This window comes from Lontra canadensis, unplaced genomic scaffold (assembly GCF_010015895.1).
Source record: "Lontra canadensis isolate GAN:19392208 unplaced genomic scaffold, GSC_riverotter_1.0 scaffold75, whole genome shotgun sequence".
NCBI lineage: Eukaryota > Metazoa > Chordata > Mammalia > Carnivora > Mustelidae > Lontra > Lontra canadensis.
The window spans coordinates 9,884,558-9,902,147 of record NW_022631069.1 but is presented as its reverse complement, the minus strand read 5'-3'; the positions used below and the strand labels follow the sequence as shown (position 1 = coordinate 9,902,147).

General features: G+C 43.8%; 1 protein-coding gene across 3 annotated transcripts in view; it reads right to left on the bottom strand.

Moving 5' to 3' along the window:
- SORT1 (sortilin 1) overlaps nt 1-17,590 on the bottom strand; it is a 62,053-nt gene that overhangs the window by 13,555 nt on the left and 30,908 nt on the right. For 2 of the 3 annotated variants that reach the window (XM_032881544.1, XM_032881546.1), the window contains exons 4-11: nt 17,286-17,388; nt 16,189-16,353; nt 12,024-12,097; nt 8,996-9,045; nt 8,031-8,161; nt 5,030-5,174; nt 3,891-4,046; nt 2,130-2,236 (exon numbers count right to left, since the gene is read on the bottom strand). In XM_032881544.1, coding sequence (XP_032737435.1) covers nt 2,130-2,236; nt 3,891-4,046; nt 5,030-5,174; nt 8,031-8,161; nt 8,996-9,045; nt 12,024-12,097; nt 16,189-16,353; nt 17,286-17,388 — 931 coding nt within the window. The remainder of the gene's footprint in view (nt 1-2,129; nt 2,237-3,890; nt 4,047-5,029; nt 5,175-8,030; nt 8,162-8,995; nt 9,046-12,023; nt 12,098-16,188; nt 16,354-17,285; nt 17,389-17,590) is intronic. The other variant, XM_032881545.1, reaches the window with a different exon arrangement.

Sequence of the window (17,590 nt, the reverse complement as noted above, 5' to 3'; positions counted from 1 at the left end):
TCATGAATGCCTGAAATATTCCAGGTACTGTACAAGATGTGGTACTGATTCAAAGTAAAACCCAGTCCTGCCTTTAAGAGAGATTTCTGAGGGGCGCTGGGGTGGCTCAGTCAGTTAAGCATCTGACTCTTGGTTTCAGCTCAGGTCATAATCTCAGGGTCCTGGGACTGAGCCCTGCATTGGGCTCTGAGCTCAGCAGGGAGTCTGCTTGAAGATTCTCTCCCTCTGCCCCTCCCTGCACATGTGTGCACACACTCTTTCTCTCTCTAAAACAAACAAATAAATCTTTTTTTTTTTTTTAAAGAGAGATTTTACAAGAAAGTTAATGCTTTAAAAGAGGTCTGCATTGGATAAAATGTTCATGTTCTATCATATATTTTACTGCAATAAACAAGAGGTTCAAGCAAACTATTGGTGAAATGAAGAGGAAGGATTAATCCTATTTTTTTAAAAAGATTTTCTTCAGGGGCGGCTGGGTGGCTCAGTGGGTTAAAGCCTCTGCCATCGGCTCAGGTCATGATCTCAGAGTCCTGGGATTGAGCTCCACATCGGGCTGTCTGCTCAGCAGGGAGCCTGCTTCCTCCTCTCTCTCTGCCTGCCTCTCCGCCTACTTGTAATCTCTGTCTGTCAAATAAATAAATAAAATCTTAAAAAAAAATAAAAAGATTTTATTCATTTATTTGAGATAGAGAGAGAGAGCTCGCAAGAGAGAGCATGAGCAGGGGGAGAGGGAGAATTAGGCTCCCCGCTGATCAAGAAGCCTGATATAGGACTCGATCCCAGGACCCTGGGATCATGACCTGAGCCGAAGGCAGACGCTTAGCTGACTGAGCCACCCAGGCTCCTGGAAGCATTAATTCTAACTGAAGGTGGGCAGGAGGATGGTCAGGATTTCTACTAATTCTAATGACTTGGGGGTGGAAAATCAGCCACAATTTCCCCAGGAGTCTCGTGGGCCACAGTGGTAGGGGTGCATGTGGGGTGTTCAGGGAGCAGCAGAGGGCTACAATAAGGAAAATACCAGTGATAAGATGGACAGTGACAATGAAAAGGCAGGAGAGAGCCTGACAGGGAGGAGAGGACCTTCATTCACCAGGTCAAAGGCACAGCATTTATTCACAGGCAGAGGGGAAGCCTAACGTGTCCTGAGGAGGGAGAGGCATGGGAGTGTGAGGGGGGCCACATCAGTCAAGAGTCCACTGCCCCAGCCAGGTTAAGGCAAGGCCATGGCAGACGGATGGGAAAAAAGGAGAGGGGAGAGAGGCTCACAGCACTTACGAGTACAGAGAAGGAGAGAGAGCTTTGAGGGGGGTACAGGTACCCTACCTCACACTGTCTGAGGTTCTCAAACAAAACAAAAATCCCACCTACAACAGCAGAGTGCCTATTAGCCACAGGTGTTCTGAGGAGAACTTGGGAACCACTAACACTGTCACTTTTTGAAGAAAACTCCCAGGGTTTCCTCACGCTCCTCTCAAACTCTCTAGAAGTCAGATATAAAGCTTTTATCTTTTCTTTATTTCTTGCCTGTCAAGACCCGTCACTCCTGGAATCTGGGATCTCCCGGAGCAATGCCCTTCTATCTCTATTCTATTCTTAGCCTCTCCTCAGAGGGGTCAGCTCCGACTTTCACACCTGCAATGGCACGGCGTCTCCATCCATACCCGCCAGCCACATGGAGCCCAGGCAGAGGGGAAGAGAAAGCCAAGTTCTCTTCCATTTGTTTCTGGCCAGCACAGCTTTGCACTGCTCATGAATGCTCATAGCTTCGTGAAGGATCCCGAAATCCTTCCTAAAGGATTCCCACCTTCCGCCATGCTGACTCCTGAATGATCACAGGCCCACCTTCTGCTCTGTCTGCATTCAGCAGTTTAATAAGACACAAAATTTTAGCCTTCAGTTTTTTTTTTTAAGAAGACAAATAATCCATGGTATTTTTGGCTTTTCTTTATAGTTCCTTTTCCTGCATTCTAAGTTCCTTTCATTACTCTCACTTCTAAACTTTCGGCTTGCAGCTGCAGACCCTAATCACTTACAAAACTTCATTATTCAAAGGCCTGGCACCCATCAGAGCAGAATGGAACGGCTGCCTTGCTCCAAGCACATAGGACACTTGGGGTAAAACAAACCTCATTCTTGTTTTTTGCTGTAGCATCGCATTCACTGTTTTCGGGCTTCCTCAGATGCTTCCATCTTCCTCCTTGATCAAAAGTGATCATAGTCTGGATGGAATTATCTGAATGGGAGAAGAAGGACACTAAGTCTGAAACACTGGAAGCGTCTTATGGACTTCAGCTGATCATTGCATATCTCTCTCCTGAGACTACACAATACCATTACAAGTCTGGAGGCCCACAAGCTTGTGACATCCAACAGAACAGCTCGGTACTGGTGGGAAACTGATCCAGAGAGCACTCCACGATATCTGAGCAAGGCTTCCCACCTTCCTAGGACTCAGCTGATGACAGGAATCATCTAGACTGATACTCTTGAAAAGATACCTTTTATCTCCTCACCAACAAAACAGGCTGATGTCCATTCTCCTTGCTTGCTTGCTTGCCTTGGAAGTAAAATCTACAATGGGAAGGCATCCCACTCTTTCCTCAGAGAAGGCCAGGATACCAGGCTTGTTTTAGGGACTCTCAAGATCTGAATGGGATTTGAATGTGTGAGTGTGAGTCTGGCGTAATAATTCCTAGTTTCTGTCTCTCCATTACTCTGTATCTGACCTCTTGTACTTTTTCTTTCCTTTTTTCTACAAGTCTCTTCCCTGTTCTATTTTCAATGACATAAACTATTGCAGGTTTAAATTCAGAGGCAATATGCTTTGAGATGTCCAACGAAAATCAAACAAGAAGGCAAATGAAGGACAATTCATTTAGTCAATAAACATTTATTGCGTGCCTACTATGAAAACTGCTGTAAACCCTCGAGACTCTTTCAGTGAACAAAACAGGAAAAAAAAAAAAAAACCCACTTTCGGAAATATACATCCCGGCAGGATCAGACAGACACCAGACACTGTAAATAGGTAAATTATATAGTACGTGAGACAATAAGTGTATGGGAAAAACCTGCTAAGGAGAGGCTGAGTGTATCTGTGAGGAGGGGAGGGCAGACAAGTTTCCAACGGGATACCCTGGGCAAGTTCTCATCAGAAAGCAACATATGAGCATAGATGGGAAGGGGCACGGCATTAGCCTTGCAGCTCTTTGGGGAAACAGAGAACAGTGCCTGCACATCTCTAAACCAGGTGTGTGTGCAGAAGGCTGGAGTGACCAGAATACAGTAAGGAGAGGGGAAAGGGGTAGCAGCTGAGGTCAGGGAGGAAACAGGGACCAATACTGATTAAGACCTTGCAGACCACTACAAGTAATAAAATTTACAAATAAAAACAAACAATGCCCCACCTCCTACCAAAAAATAAATACATATTTAAACAAAACCTTAAGAGCCTTTTTATACTTTAGGGTGGCGTGTTTATTTGTACAACTGGGCCTTAGCAAGGTGAGCTCTGCAGAACTACTGAGTAGAACACAAGAGAAATGCTGGCTGGCTATAGCTGTGCCCTCTGCCAGGAGAAAAGCAAGCAGTGGTTCAAACTCAGGCTCATTCCCCTAGTCCTGAACCTCCCTATATAGAAAACTTATTTTTTTTTAACACTTACCCTAAACAACATAGAACTCAAAAAGTCTTTCTTTTTACCTGCTGTTGCTTTACTTCTTTTTAATCCTGTTTACCATAATTTATGTAACATAAAGAGTCAGAATTTACACGGATAGTTTTGCAGGCCAGGCAAGCAACATTACCTCAGGATCAGAACCATTATTCTCCCCCACAACCTCAACTCCCAACATCTTCAGGAGAAGGACAGCTGTACCCAGACTCACCTTCTGAGAGCACACTTGTTATGTAGACCCCACGGAGGGAGGTCACATTGGTAAAGTCTGTCTCGCCACCTGTGGTGGTGTAGAGATGTCGGTCTAAGGACTTGGAGTAGACAATGCCTCGATCATCTGAGGTAAAGATTGTTCCAAATCCGGTATCTGAAATAGGCAAACAAACAAAAACACTAAGTCTGGGAGGGAACAGAGGGAAAACAAGAGTCCAGCCATACACACGACTGACCACAGTACGGACTGTGTACATTAGCCAACTGTCTCTCTTCATGATGTAGATGCAGACCTGAGAATTAATCATGGTTTGATACTCGTGATTTTCATGTCCACCTTTAATTCCAGCACCAGCTTGTTGACTGGAGTATGGCAGATACTGTTTGTTGGATGGATTAATCAGATGCTACAGAAAAGACCTCCCCAGATCTATTCTGGTGGCAGAGGCAATGCCTTTGGATTCATATCCTACATCTCTCTAAATCTTCATATTCCAGAACAATGCTTCTCAAACTATCTGTGGTGAAGGATCAATTTTTTTAAAGTTTTATTTATTTAAGGAATCTCTATACCCAGTGTGGGGCTCGAACTCACAATCCCCAGATCAAGAGTCACGTGATCTTCTGACCAAGCCAGGCAAGTGCCCTGGTAAAAGATCAATTTTTAAATTTCTACTATGGCACAAACTGATCCTTTGTAAAGTATAATAAAAATTAATCATAAGAAGAGTGAAGTACAAAAGATAGACAAAATATAATCCACCATTTTTTAATGATTAGATTCAACAGATAAAAAAAGACTTGGTCAAAGGCTATAGGAGTTTCTCAATGCCTGCTATTGTTTTCTGTGCTTACTTGGTAACAAAGAGTTTGCAAACCAGTGCCAGTCCTCTGACCGTTCTTTGAGCAGCAGTGCTCCAGAATACTTGAGCATACACATAAACCACACTACAGAGTCAAAGCAAGGGGCCTTTCTAACAGAGACTACATATTCTCTGTAAGACAGTATATTCAGTAGGACACTAATAAATACCTCGGGGTAAGTGAAAAAGTCAACATGTAAGAAGGAAGTTCAAAGTCGAACTTGAAGCTTACATCTCTGAGCATTCAAGGGCGGGCCGCTGAAAGAGCTCTTACCTCCGGGTTCATCGACATGCATGAACACCATGTCATCATTAGCTGCTAGAATAGAATAGAACTGTTCCTGCCCCACAGAAGGTAGCTGGGCCATGCTCCATGTGTCCCCTTGATCTGTTGACACATGAATCCTTCTTGTTGTATCCTGGAACAAATGCCAATATTTATCTTTTTAATTTTCTGCCAAGATGCCCTGTGCAGGGACATGAATAGGAACCTTATTATTCATAATTATGAGTATCATTATCCATTTCCTCACTAGGTACAACTGTTATAATTGACAGGTCCCAGTACCAGTTAGCAAAGCAATTTCCAACCCCTAGCAAAGTTCCAGGCCATAGAACAATCCATTCTATTATAACAAAGGTTATCTTGGGGTGCCTGGGTAGCTCAGTGGGTTAAACCTCTCCCTTCGGCTCGGGTCATGATCTCAGGGTCCTGGGATCGAGCCCCGCATCGGGCTCTCTGCTCAGCAGGGAGCCTGCCTCCCCCTCTCTCTCTGCCTGCCTCTCTGCCTACTTGTGATTTCTGTCTGTCAAATAAATAAATAAAATCTTAAAAAAAAAAATAACAAAGGTTATCTTGACTTCCTCTTTGGCTTCTCCATTCTGGTATGGCCCTGTAAGATATAACCTTCCCAACCTCTGACATTCCCATTTCCTTCAACAGAGCTAAAGGGGTGATGGGGCCATCTTAGTTTGGCTTTACAGGCATTCATATATGCTTGCTCAGATAATTCTTAAAATGATGACTGCTGCACAGAAGTTTAGTTTCTTTGAGATAGTCCTGGCATAATCCAAAGAACTAGATAATTAAGAGTCTAAAAAAGGGAGATGAAACCCATGCTTCCCTTGAGATCACAGGGAAGTCAAGATGTGACACGTCTCCTCTTTAAGGAATAAAGGTCTGTGAATCGCCGTAATGAAGGTCCTGCACAGCCTGGGAAGTGGCCAATATAAGGGAGCTGATCAGGAGGTATTTATATGCTGAAAGGAGTCTGTTAAGAAGGCAGGTAATACCTCCTCTCTGAGGAACAGCTTAAAGTACCTACTAGACACAGTTGGCCAGTGCACAAGAATTAGTCCCAGTGCCTCCTAATGTTAAACACTTTAAAGTTCAGTGGCAAGTGCATTTGACTTACTTCTCTCACACCTGGAAGTTCACTTTCAGTCTTACTGTTGCAGGTAAGAACTAGAATTCAAAAGCATACAGTAGGGTGGTGACCTGGTAGACTAGCGCTGCACCACAGGAGGCCCCCTCCAGAGTGGGCCAGTCTGATTCCCACCACAGTTCCACCTCTCGGTGACCCAAGCAAGTTACTCAATCTCCTCAAATACAAATTGAGGCAAGAGGACCTGCTCCCGGGTTGCTGGGAAGATTCTGTGCAACTGCTGGAGGGAGTTATGTGAAGTCATTGTGTCTACTTCCCCATCTCCACTCCTATTCTCTCTGAACCCACTGTAATCAGTCCATTAACCCCAGTCCTCTGAAGAAACTGCACTTGTCAAGGTCACCGACAATCTCCACTTCGCCAACTAAAGTGGGTCATTCTAAGGACTGCTCTAATCCCACATCTCAGCTGAGTTGCACACAGCTGATCACTCCTTCTTCCTGAGATACTTCCTCCCCTGGGATTTCGTGGCATCCCTGTCCGATTCCCCACCTCCCTCTTGGTCTTCTTTGCTGGATTCTCATCTTTTTTCCAACCCTTCAGTGTCACTGGGGTGCTCCAGCATGCGCTCAGTCCTCCAGAAGATATCATCTAGTCGCACAGCTTCATATACCATATAATCTGGGGAGACTCATGCCCAAATGTTACTCGACATTTCCACTTAGGTGTCTAGTGGGCATGTCATACCCGAAAATGAATTCTTGACTTTTCTCCTACAAACTTAGTTCTCTTGCCATCTCAGGAAATGGTACCATCATTCACCCAGTTGCTCAGGGCAAAGATTCTAAAGTTATCTTTGGTTCCTCTCATTCCTTCACAAACCACATCTAATTCATCAGCAAATCCTATTGGCAATACATTAACAATACATCCAAGATCTTACCACTGCCTCACTCGTCCACATTAACAGCCTACCATCTCTCTCCCTGCTGTCACGGGCTCCTAGCTGCTCTTGGTACTTCCATTTCTGCCCGTCAGGCTATTCTACACCTACCTACTCTGTCGAAACAGAAGCCAACTTACGCCATTCCCCCACTCACAGCCTTTCACAGCTCCCCAAAACAAGAAGAAGAAAACCCAAGGTCTTGGCCCATTAAAGTCTTCTCTCATTTGACCACTGGCTCCCCCTCTTTGGATCACCCTTCTTTGTGCTCTAGCCATGCAGCCATCCTCACTTTTCTTCAATATTTCCAGCATGTTCCAATCTTTGTGCTTACTGTCTTTGTGCCTACTGCTCCTTCAGCCCAGATGTACACAGAACTACGCTCTCCCTTCAGTTGGGTCTCAGCCCATCCAAGCCACCTGATCTAAAACAGGACTACTCCAGTTCCTAGCACATTCTAGTTCCTTACTCTGTCATAGATTTCTTCGTAGCTTTAATCACTACCTAATATTATGTCAAATTTATTAGTTTAGTATCTATCTAACTCCCTACTTAAATATAAGCTCTGAGAGTAGGACATTTATCTGTTTTGTTCAATGCTATATTCCTGGGGTCTAGAATAGTATCTAGAATACAGCAGGTACTTAATTAATGTTACCTATTTCTATTATCATTATTGGATAGTGAGCAAGTGGATTGCTTTTTTTTCAGGTATCTGTGTCTGAGTAAAGTCCAAATTCTGGGGTTGTGGGTAATCATATGGTGACAACAGGCTGGTGTGCAGAGCCCAGAAGAATCAATCAGCCTCTAGAAAGAATTACTTCCAAATGTTAGTGATACTAAACACTACAAAAAGGCAAGAAACTCTGCCAGGACCAGTGGTAAAAGGGATCCATTTGAGACATATTTACAGAAATTTCAGAATTGCCAAAAGAGGAAACACTCACCTTATCAGCCATCACAGAGGCAAAAAGGAAACGTCCCCCAAGACCAAATGAGTAGATTTTCACACCAATGGTTTTGAAGCTTTTCCCCAAGTCTGAAGTTCTCCATAATTCCAGTGCCCCAAGGTCAGCTTCTTAAACAAGACAAAACATTAATTAAAATTTCACATACTGGTGAGCCTTCAGCCCAAAACAATCGTTTTAGAATGTTAATTTTATAGCTAAACGATTTTTAATTCTATGCTTGTTAATCAAGTGACAATGTAAAATGACACAGCATTAGATATAGGGAATTCACATTTGGGTTTTAATATTGTACATGTGAGGTTCTGCACTAGACAGAACGACCGAGTTTACTTAATTCAAATACAGTGTTGCATAAACATGTCACGGCCACAGCATCCTGTTTTGCTTTCTTCATGGCACACTTATCTTTTTCTATTTTAAGTAGTCTTGTTTGAGTTTTTGGTTTTCTTGCTGATCATCTAATACCCCCTACTGGAACTCAAGCCCCATAAGAGAAGCTTGGGTGTCTTGCTCTCTCCATCCTTAGAACAGTGAATGGCATATTACAGCAGGTGTGCAAATCAGTGAATGAAAAAATGAGTTTGTTGAATGAATAAATGAAAGACCATGCTTTCTGCTTTGAAATGGTGCCATGGTTTGGAAAGCTGACAACATCACAACACAACCTCCATGGTCTTTCGACTTGTTATTGTTTGTAGCCTAATAATTACTTTATGTAAACACATTGCTAAAATTAAGTACACTGCCTCTCTGTATAGCTAATGTTTTTATTCAATCTAGGCTCAGTACTTTCAAAATTTTTAAAATCCTTGACAGTTATCTTAGCTATTAAAACTACAGAAGAATAGAAGGATCTCTGGTGTTTCTATCTCTTAGCACCCAGAACATTCTACTGTGAATGGACCACAGGACATTCTTATTTGGAACTAAAATATACTTACTGCAGGAGCCATTTGCATAGGTGGTAAAGAAGATGGTGTTTTCTGATCCCCTAAAGAGAGGCAAAGACAGAGAAAAGACATGGTTCAAGACTGCTGTCAACGGCAGTCACAAAGCTCCAAGCAAGCTTCTAGTGATAAGCTCCACCCATGGGTGCCAGGCGAAACGGCCTTCTGGGGTGCTGTATGCTGGACTCTCCCAGCCACACTGGTCAAGGTGCCCCCCAACCTGGCCCAGGATTTTGCCTGTCCACTACTTCACGTGAACTCTTCCAGATGGTCAGATTGGTCTGTTTACACTCTCCAAATCTGCCTCTTGCATTTGCTGTTCCTGTTTCCGGCTTGAAATGCTTTTTTCTCTCCTATAATCAGATCTAACCTCACAGTCTTTAGGCTCCAGCTGAAAATCTAGCTCTTCCATGAAACTTTTCCTGGTGCTCCACCTGGAAAGCTTCTTTGCTGCAAATTTCTACAGCAGTGATTCTCAACCGGGGGTGACTTTACTCCCCAGGGCACATTTCTGATTGTTGCAACTGAGGGATGGGGAGTTGTTGCTAGTACCAACGGGCAGAGACCAGGGGTGATGCTAACCATCCTGCAATGCTAGGACGACTCCCCCACAGCAAAGAACTTTCTAGTCCAAAATGTCATGAGTGCCAGGGGTTGAGAAACCTTGTGTTCTAGAGCACCATGCCATTCTGCACCAGCCATTTGGCACTCCTTTGTCTCCTATTTAATTATTTTAATGGAACAGTGTACACCTCCCTCTCCTACTACATTATCGGGTTCTTTAGGACAGGTATGAAGTTTTATGCTTTGTTGTTTCCCCTCAGAACCTAGTTCAATGCTTTGCATGTGCTAAATAACTTAGTTCTTTCATCTCAAATAGACAGCTAGGTCAGAGGTTGAATTATTTAAATTCTACCTTGGAAAAGGGAGTTTGTAGGACAGTAGGTTCAGAACCTGGCAGTACTTTTGGCTGAGCACCAGCACAAGGGGTGGGCTCTGAGCATGTTCTTTCAGCACTTCGGGCTGTCAACTCCTAGAAATCAAAGATCTAAAAGGTGTGTAAATAGTTATCAGCTGTCCAATTATCTTGTATTTAGACACTAATCAAAGAAACAAGTTACAAAAGTAAAAAAAAAAAAACCTATAGAGGATACAAAATACCACTTAAAAACAAATTTTAGGGGCGCCTGAGTGGCTCAGTAGGTTAAGCCTCTGCTTTCAGCTCAGATCATGATCTCAGGATCCTGGGATCGAATCCGGCATCGGACTCTCTGCTCAGCAGGGAGCCTGCTTCCTCTTCTCTCTCTCTCTGCCTACTTGTGATCTCTGTCAAATAAATAAATAAAATCTTTTTAAAAAGTAAAATAAAAATGAATTTTAGGGTTTTTTTTTAAGATTTTTAAAAAATTTTCAGTAATCTCTACACCTAACATGGGGCTCAAACCCATGACCCTGAGATCAAGAGTTGCACGCTCTACCAACTGAGCCAGCCAGGAATCCCTAAAGGTTTAGCTTTCAAGATGAGTTTTCTGTTTGCTTCTTTTGGCTTTTTATTTAAGGTCTAACTGACAAATACCATTGAGAGTGCATACTGTGGTGATTTGATATACATGTATCATGGTGAGTTTTAATGACCAAAACTTACTATAGTCTTACTTGAGCACATCCTATATACTTTAGGTCCACTGAGAGTGAAGCAACTTGTTGACTTAGTTCCTTTAAAATTACTTCCTTCCTGATAAGACCATATAAGGCACAAACACAATTTGTGAAAATACACAGACCGAATGCAGATATAGCCTGTGTCCCAGAGCGTGGCAGCACAGACCTCATTTTATCAGCAGTTTCTGGGAAAAGGCCACTTGAAGCAGTATTTTTTTAATATTTTAATTTCAGTAGATATATTTGGCAATGTATTAAACATCTCCCTGACTCCCTAAGTAGAGGACATTAACTATTAAATTCTTCCCTGGGACTATGGGTCATGTTCATGAACATCAAGCATCTGACACTGTAACACAGTGTTCCTATTAGAAGTTACTGAGCTACGTGGGCTCTCTTGATCCGGCACAAAAGCAGCACATCCTGTCACGGCCTCTCTGGTGTGGCTGCTTTTACAGCTCTCCTGCCTCCGTGCTGCTCTCAGCAGTTGCGTCTCAAGCAGGCCGTGCTGGTTGCTAGCACTCATACCCCCCACCTCAGGCACCAATCTGCTCTCAACAGGGAAACTAGATGCACAAATTTGCTGAAATTAGTCAAAGAGAAAGAAAAGGCTCTAGGGTGGGAGCATAATCAGAATTGTGGTGGTATGAAGGTTTTTAATTCGATTCTTGCTCCACCATCCCCCAAACTCCCCCCAGTAAATCTTTCACAAAAGGGAAACACTAGAGCCCAGCGAGGTTAAGCCACTGACTAAGCCAGTTTTGAACAAAGGTGACCCAATTCCCAAGTAAGAGCTCCTCAGCTGCATCATCTTAAGCAGGGAGGTGTGTGTGTGTGTGTGTGCGCGCGCGCGCGCGCACACGCGCTGCGGGTGTCCCACCGAGAGAGGGGAAGGATTTTTGGTGCACGCACAGGGTGACTCTAGCACTCTGGGGGTTCTCCGGGCTTTCTTCCTGACTCCTTGCTACATTCCGCACAGCCGGAATGGATCTCTAGGTGAGGGAATATAAATCTGGCCACAGAGAAGTACGTAAGTCCCAGGTCAGAGCTGTGTGTTATGCTATTCCGACTGATGTCACCTTTTATGGAGAACAAACCTTTGCGGGCAGCAGCTACTCAGTCCTGTGCCCTGTTTTACACTTTATATCCTAATGCTTAGTGAGATTAAGGATTCTTTCCCAGCAGAATCAGAAGTTCCTCCAGGTCAAGATCTGTGTCATGCCCCTCCCCTTAGGCCCCTCAAGGCACCCTGAAGACTACATGGCACGTAGTCCGTGCTCAGTACTTAGTCCTGTGACTTCTGGCAGCGCTGTCAGGATAGGGTTAGGGCCCTGCACAGATGGAGTCTTCTGTTACTCACCATTTGGCCAAACATACTGCTTTGTGGATTTCTTCCCATTTTCCCCCAAAATCCTTGGACACCCACAGGCCATTCTGAAAGATTATAAATGACTTATCAGAATTCCAGCTTTGTCTTGTGCAGCTGCTTATATGACCTTTAATAATTCATATCTAATCATCTGGGACAGTAAACACACACACTGAAGGTGCATCAAGCAGCCTGCCCTCCATACACACTTGAGTGATGGGGGCCCCTTGATGGTTTTGGAAATTCAGAATAACAAATGCTTATGGAGTGCCTACTGTGTGCCAGGCACTGTCCCAGAGGTTGCACTAGGGACACAAAGACAATATATTCCAACAATATATTCCCTGTTCTTAAGGAGCTCAGGGTTTAACAAGGGGCGTGGATAAGAATTTGATACAATGTGGTAAGTTACGGAAACACTGTGTCCAGGGTGAGAATAAGGAGGGGAGCAACAATGCTTCAGAGACGGTTTGTGAAGACAGCTGAACTAGTATTAAATAATGAGCAGTGTAACCATAAGAAGGCAAATGGGGAGATGGGATGTTATTGCACAAATACACAGTAGTACCAGCTGAGGCCAGAGGGGATAAAACATCACAGCGCGGGCAAGGAGTTCAAAGACATCAGACACTGATGGAGCACAAATTCCAAGGTGAGGAAAGAAGGGGCTCATGCTAGGGAGAGATGTGAGGGCCAGCTCACAGAGGGCCCGTAGTTTTACTTTTTTTTTTTGAGAGAGAGAAAGAGTATGCACACACACATGTGAATATGGGATGGGGGGAATAGAGGAAGGGCAGAGGGAGAAAGAGAATCTTAGGCAGGCTCCATGCTTATGGAGCCTGACACAGGGCTCAATCTCACGACTCCCAAGATTCCCAAGATCACAGAACCTGAGTCAAAAATCAAGAGTCGGACACTTAACTGACTAAGTCACAAAGGCACCCCTCAGTTTTACTTTTTTAAAGGTATAATACTTGAATGGCAACAGGAGAGACGGATTTTAGACCAGAAACAGGAAAAGCAGTAAAAAAGTAGTGCCCCATTAGTTCATTGAGAGTTAGTGAAGCTCCAGGGCCCCTGGGGGCCTCAGCTGCCTAAGTGTCTGACTTCAGGTCATGATCCCAGGGTCTTGGGATCGAGCCCCATGTTGGGCTCCCTATTCAGCAGGAAGTCTACTTCTCTCTCTGCCTTCTGCTCCCCCCACTCATGCTCGCTCACTCTCTCTCAAATAAAATCTTAAAAAAAAAAAAAAAAAAAAGAGTTAGTGAGGCCCTAAACCACACCTGTGAGGAATAGGCTCAGGAAGAATCTAGAAACTAGATTCGGTAGAACTGGTAGCTTTTTCCTGTAAGGCAGAGTGTGTGTGTGTGCGTGTGTGTGTGTGTGTGTTTGTGTGCATGTGTAATAGGGGAGAAGCAAGATAGAAATCTGAAGTCCTAGGAGGAAGCCAGAAATATGGATTTGAGAATCTTACACATTACAGGGACAGTTACAATGGTCAGAGGGGAAGAGATTGCTCAGAATGAAATGAGCAGTAGCAACTTAAGGGTAGATTGACAGGAGTTTGAAACATAGTTTCAAAGGAATTTCATAACAGGAGTTATGAAAGAGACCAGGAAGGAATGGTTAGAAGGTAAGAAAGAAGCCAAGAAAGCCAAGTTCCCAAAAGGAGAGACTGGCCATTTATTTTCAGATGTAGCAAAGGCTGGGTAAGATAAAGACTGACAATATACTTTACACTGGCAACACAAGCCCACTGGGCCCAGACCCAGTGGAGGTGGGACAGAGATGTCCTGGTACAGCTGTAATTATAAGGGGCTGATCTGGGGCGCCTGGGTGGCTCAGTGGGTTAAGCCTCTGCCTTCAGCTCAGGTCATGATCCCAGGGTCCTGGGATCGAGCCCCACATCGGGCTCTCTGCTCCGCAGGGAGCCTGCCTCCACCTCTCTCTCTGCCTGCCTCTCTGCCTACTTGTGATCTCTGTCTGTCAAATAAATAAATAAAATCTTTAAAAAAAAAAAAAAATAAGGGGCTGATCTAGGCAGAATTCACCTACGTGCTCCCCCACGCTTACCCACCATTCTTCCTTCTGTAACTCTTTATTTCTCTGATAATGTTCACCTCCCAGCATTTCTAATTTACCAAATTCTACTTGGAAATATCTGGTATCACCTATAGTTATATCTTAGTACATACTGGTCTGTCTTCTCAATCCTGGGTTTTTGTTGTTGTTTTAAGATTTTATTTATTTATTTGAGAGAGAGAGCAAGTGGGGGAAAGGGGAAGAGAGAGAATCTTTTTTTTTTTTAAGATTTTATTTATTTATTTGACAGACAGAGATCACAAGGAGGCAGAGAGGCGGGCAGAGAGAGAAGGGGGAGGGAAGTAGGCTCTCTGCTGAGCAGAGAGCCGGATGCAGGGCTCGATTCCAGAACCCTGGGATCATGACCTGAGCCGAAGGCAGAGGCTTTAACCCACTGAGCCACCCAGGTGTCCTGAAGAGAGAGAATCTTAAGCAGACTCCACACTCAGGGCAGAGCCTGACGCAGGGCTCAATCTCACAACCCTGAGATCATGACCTGAGCTGAGACCAAGAGTTGGATGCTTAATTGACTGTGCCACCCAGGCACCCCAACCCTGATTATTTATACCTCCAACTTACCCTTAACTGGAAGAAACTGAGATATAAAAGCAGACTGTGACTACCTCTTCCTGAGGACAGCGTGTTTCAATAATCTTAAGACACTTGGTAATGGCAATGTGGTTGAATTCAAAAGGGAGATTGCTGGGGTGCCTGGTTGGTTCAATGGGTTAAAGCCTCTGCCTTCGGTTCGGGTCGTGATCCTAGGGTCCTGGGACTGAGCCCCACATCGGGCTCTCTGCTCAGCGAGGAGCCTGCTTCTGCCTCTCTCTCTGCCTGCCTCTTTGCCTACTTGTGACCTCTGCCTGTCAAATAAATAAATAAATAATCTTTAAAAAAGTGGGGGGGTTGCTGATTCTGTCCATTCCTCTGGGGGTCTCCTTGCTCCCTTGAAGGGCCTAGCTCAAGCTGCTGGAGGCTGACTTCCTGGAATTGTTGCTTTGAGATCTGAAGCCTACCCAGCAGGCCAGTTTCCTTCCTCTAGCCTCCTTTGCCTAAACTTAACTTTGATCTCCTTGAATCTTCTAGCCTTCCCTCTGCTCAAAGATCTGCACAGAAGGCCCAGACCCCAGACAGCTCTTCATCCTCCCCATGCTACCCCTTTGCTCAGCCCCGCTTGTCCACATTGATGACCCACTTTCTGTCCCACAGCAATGGCTCTCAAATTTTAGTGTGCAGACACAGCTGGGAAGGTTGTTAAAAATACTAGCCACCTCAAAAACAAAAGTCACTGGCGGACTATGTCTGGACCGGGGCCAAAGAACTGCATATTAAAAGAATCTCCCAGGGGTTTCTAACTGATGTTGCAGGTCAGGAGACCACACTCTAAGAAATAAGATGAGAAAGAGCCCATGTAAACGAAAAGTATAATTATGATTATCACAGTCTAGAAACTCAGCCATTTTGGGCCCTTAAAGTCGATGGTAAAGGAGACTGGTCCTCCAGGAAAGGAAAAGTGAAATGTGCTCCCCATAGAACTTTCAGAAGAGAGGTGGGAGGGTCAGGGAGAGGCACAGGTTCCTGGGGACAGTATAGGAATATGGTAGGGGATGCAGAGATTTAAAACTCTGGATATTTAATACAGGAGTATCAAAGATAGAAATCAATATGATTTATATACTGGGAAGTAACAAAAAAAAATTATGAAGATGTGGTTTGGCCATAGGAAAGGAATAACACCATCAGGAGTTTGACAGTTTATGCTTGTCCCTTGAAGCACAAGAATAATTACATTAAACTGTTTTCTAGTTCATTACTCTGATAGCACACTGCATCTACTCACTTAAAAAAATGTGTAATGACAGCTAGATATCATACTTGTCTGGAATAGATAGTACACGAAAATCATGCCCTTTACCAAACTGGAAAATAATGCAAAAAATACAAATTCATGCCTTAAAAAATCACTAGAAAGCAGTCCAATATAAAGGCATTTCCTATAGGGTTCTTTTAAAACAGTATATTTTCAGTTTATAAAAATGCAAAAAAGCAACACAAGTTCCTCAACTATACTCACCTCAGTGCTGAGAGCTAAAAGATAATCAGAATTCTGAGGGCTATACATCATCTGAGTCAGAGGATGGAAAGGGAGATTGGTCTGAACAAAGTTCTTTGCAAAATCTGACGATCTGAAGATTCTTCCTCCGTGACTTCCTCCAGACACCTCTGCTGTTAAAATCACCTGATGAGGAAGAAAAAAGTTCAGATTCAGAGTATAATACTATTAAAGCACAGAAGTTCTTACACCATTTTCACCAGATATCCGTTAAGAAATTTCCATAAATACAAAGAGTTATAAAAACAGATTATTGGTATACTACACTCAAATATTAGTCTTATAACAAATATTATCCTAAATTGAAATAGTGCATCATAACTGTGAATTTAGCTTGCTCAGTTTGAGATTAGCTAGTTGCCCAAAGCTAAAATGTTGTTTTGTGAATTAGACATTGTGATGCCAAACCGCTGCTACATAATTCTAAAGATTTTTTTTTTTTAATTTATTTTACAGAGATCACAAGTAGTCAGAGGCGGGCAGAGAGAGACAGGGGGAAGCAGGCTCCCTGCTGAGCAGAGAGCCAGCTTCGGGGCTCGATCCCAGGACCTTGAGATCATGACCTGAGCCAAAGGCAGAGGCTTAACCACTGAGCCACCCAGGTGCCCCTGCTACATAATTTTAAAGAGTTTGGCTAGATCCTGGATAGGGACCACCCAAAAAAAAAGAACCTGTGTGCTGAATTCCATTCTTTGATGAACAGCACTGAATTATGTTTAATTTTAAAATGCATTAATGGGGTGCCTGGGTGGCTCAGTCAGTAGGTGTCTGCCTTTGGCACAGGTCATGATCCCAGAGTCCTGGGATCAAGCCCCTCATTGGGCTCCCTGCTTGGCAGGAGGCCTGCTTCTCCCTCTTCCACTTTTCCGATTTGTGTTCCCTCTTTTGTTATATCTCTCACTGTCAGATAAATAAATAAAATCTTAAAAAAAAAATAAAATGCACTAACAGCAAACTAAATATATTGCTATATACAACTGGACCATTCCAACATTATTATCTGACAATCCTATGTGTGGCATCAAGCGCAGCTTCATATGTGTGTGAATGAGTCTCACCTTTCCAGAATTCTCAGGACCAATAGCCATGCCAAACTCAGTCCGAATGAAGGTGTTATTGATGAGATTTGTAATATCCTTAAAGTTCTTTCCATAGTCCTCACTGAGAGGAAGAAAAGCAAGACACATTTAGAATTCAGCAGTCAAGGACACTTCCGGAAGTCCTGCCTGGCTTCCATGCATGATCCCTGCCCACTGCCTTGGCTGAGGCACTCACCACCCTCCCCTGAACAGTCACCTGCCTCAGGGGATGGATCCCATCTCTAGCTCCAGTGGTGGGCCTGATTAGTCTGAAGGACAGTCTT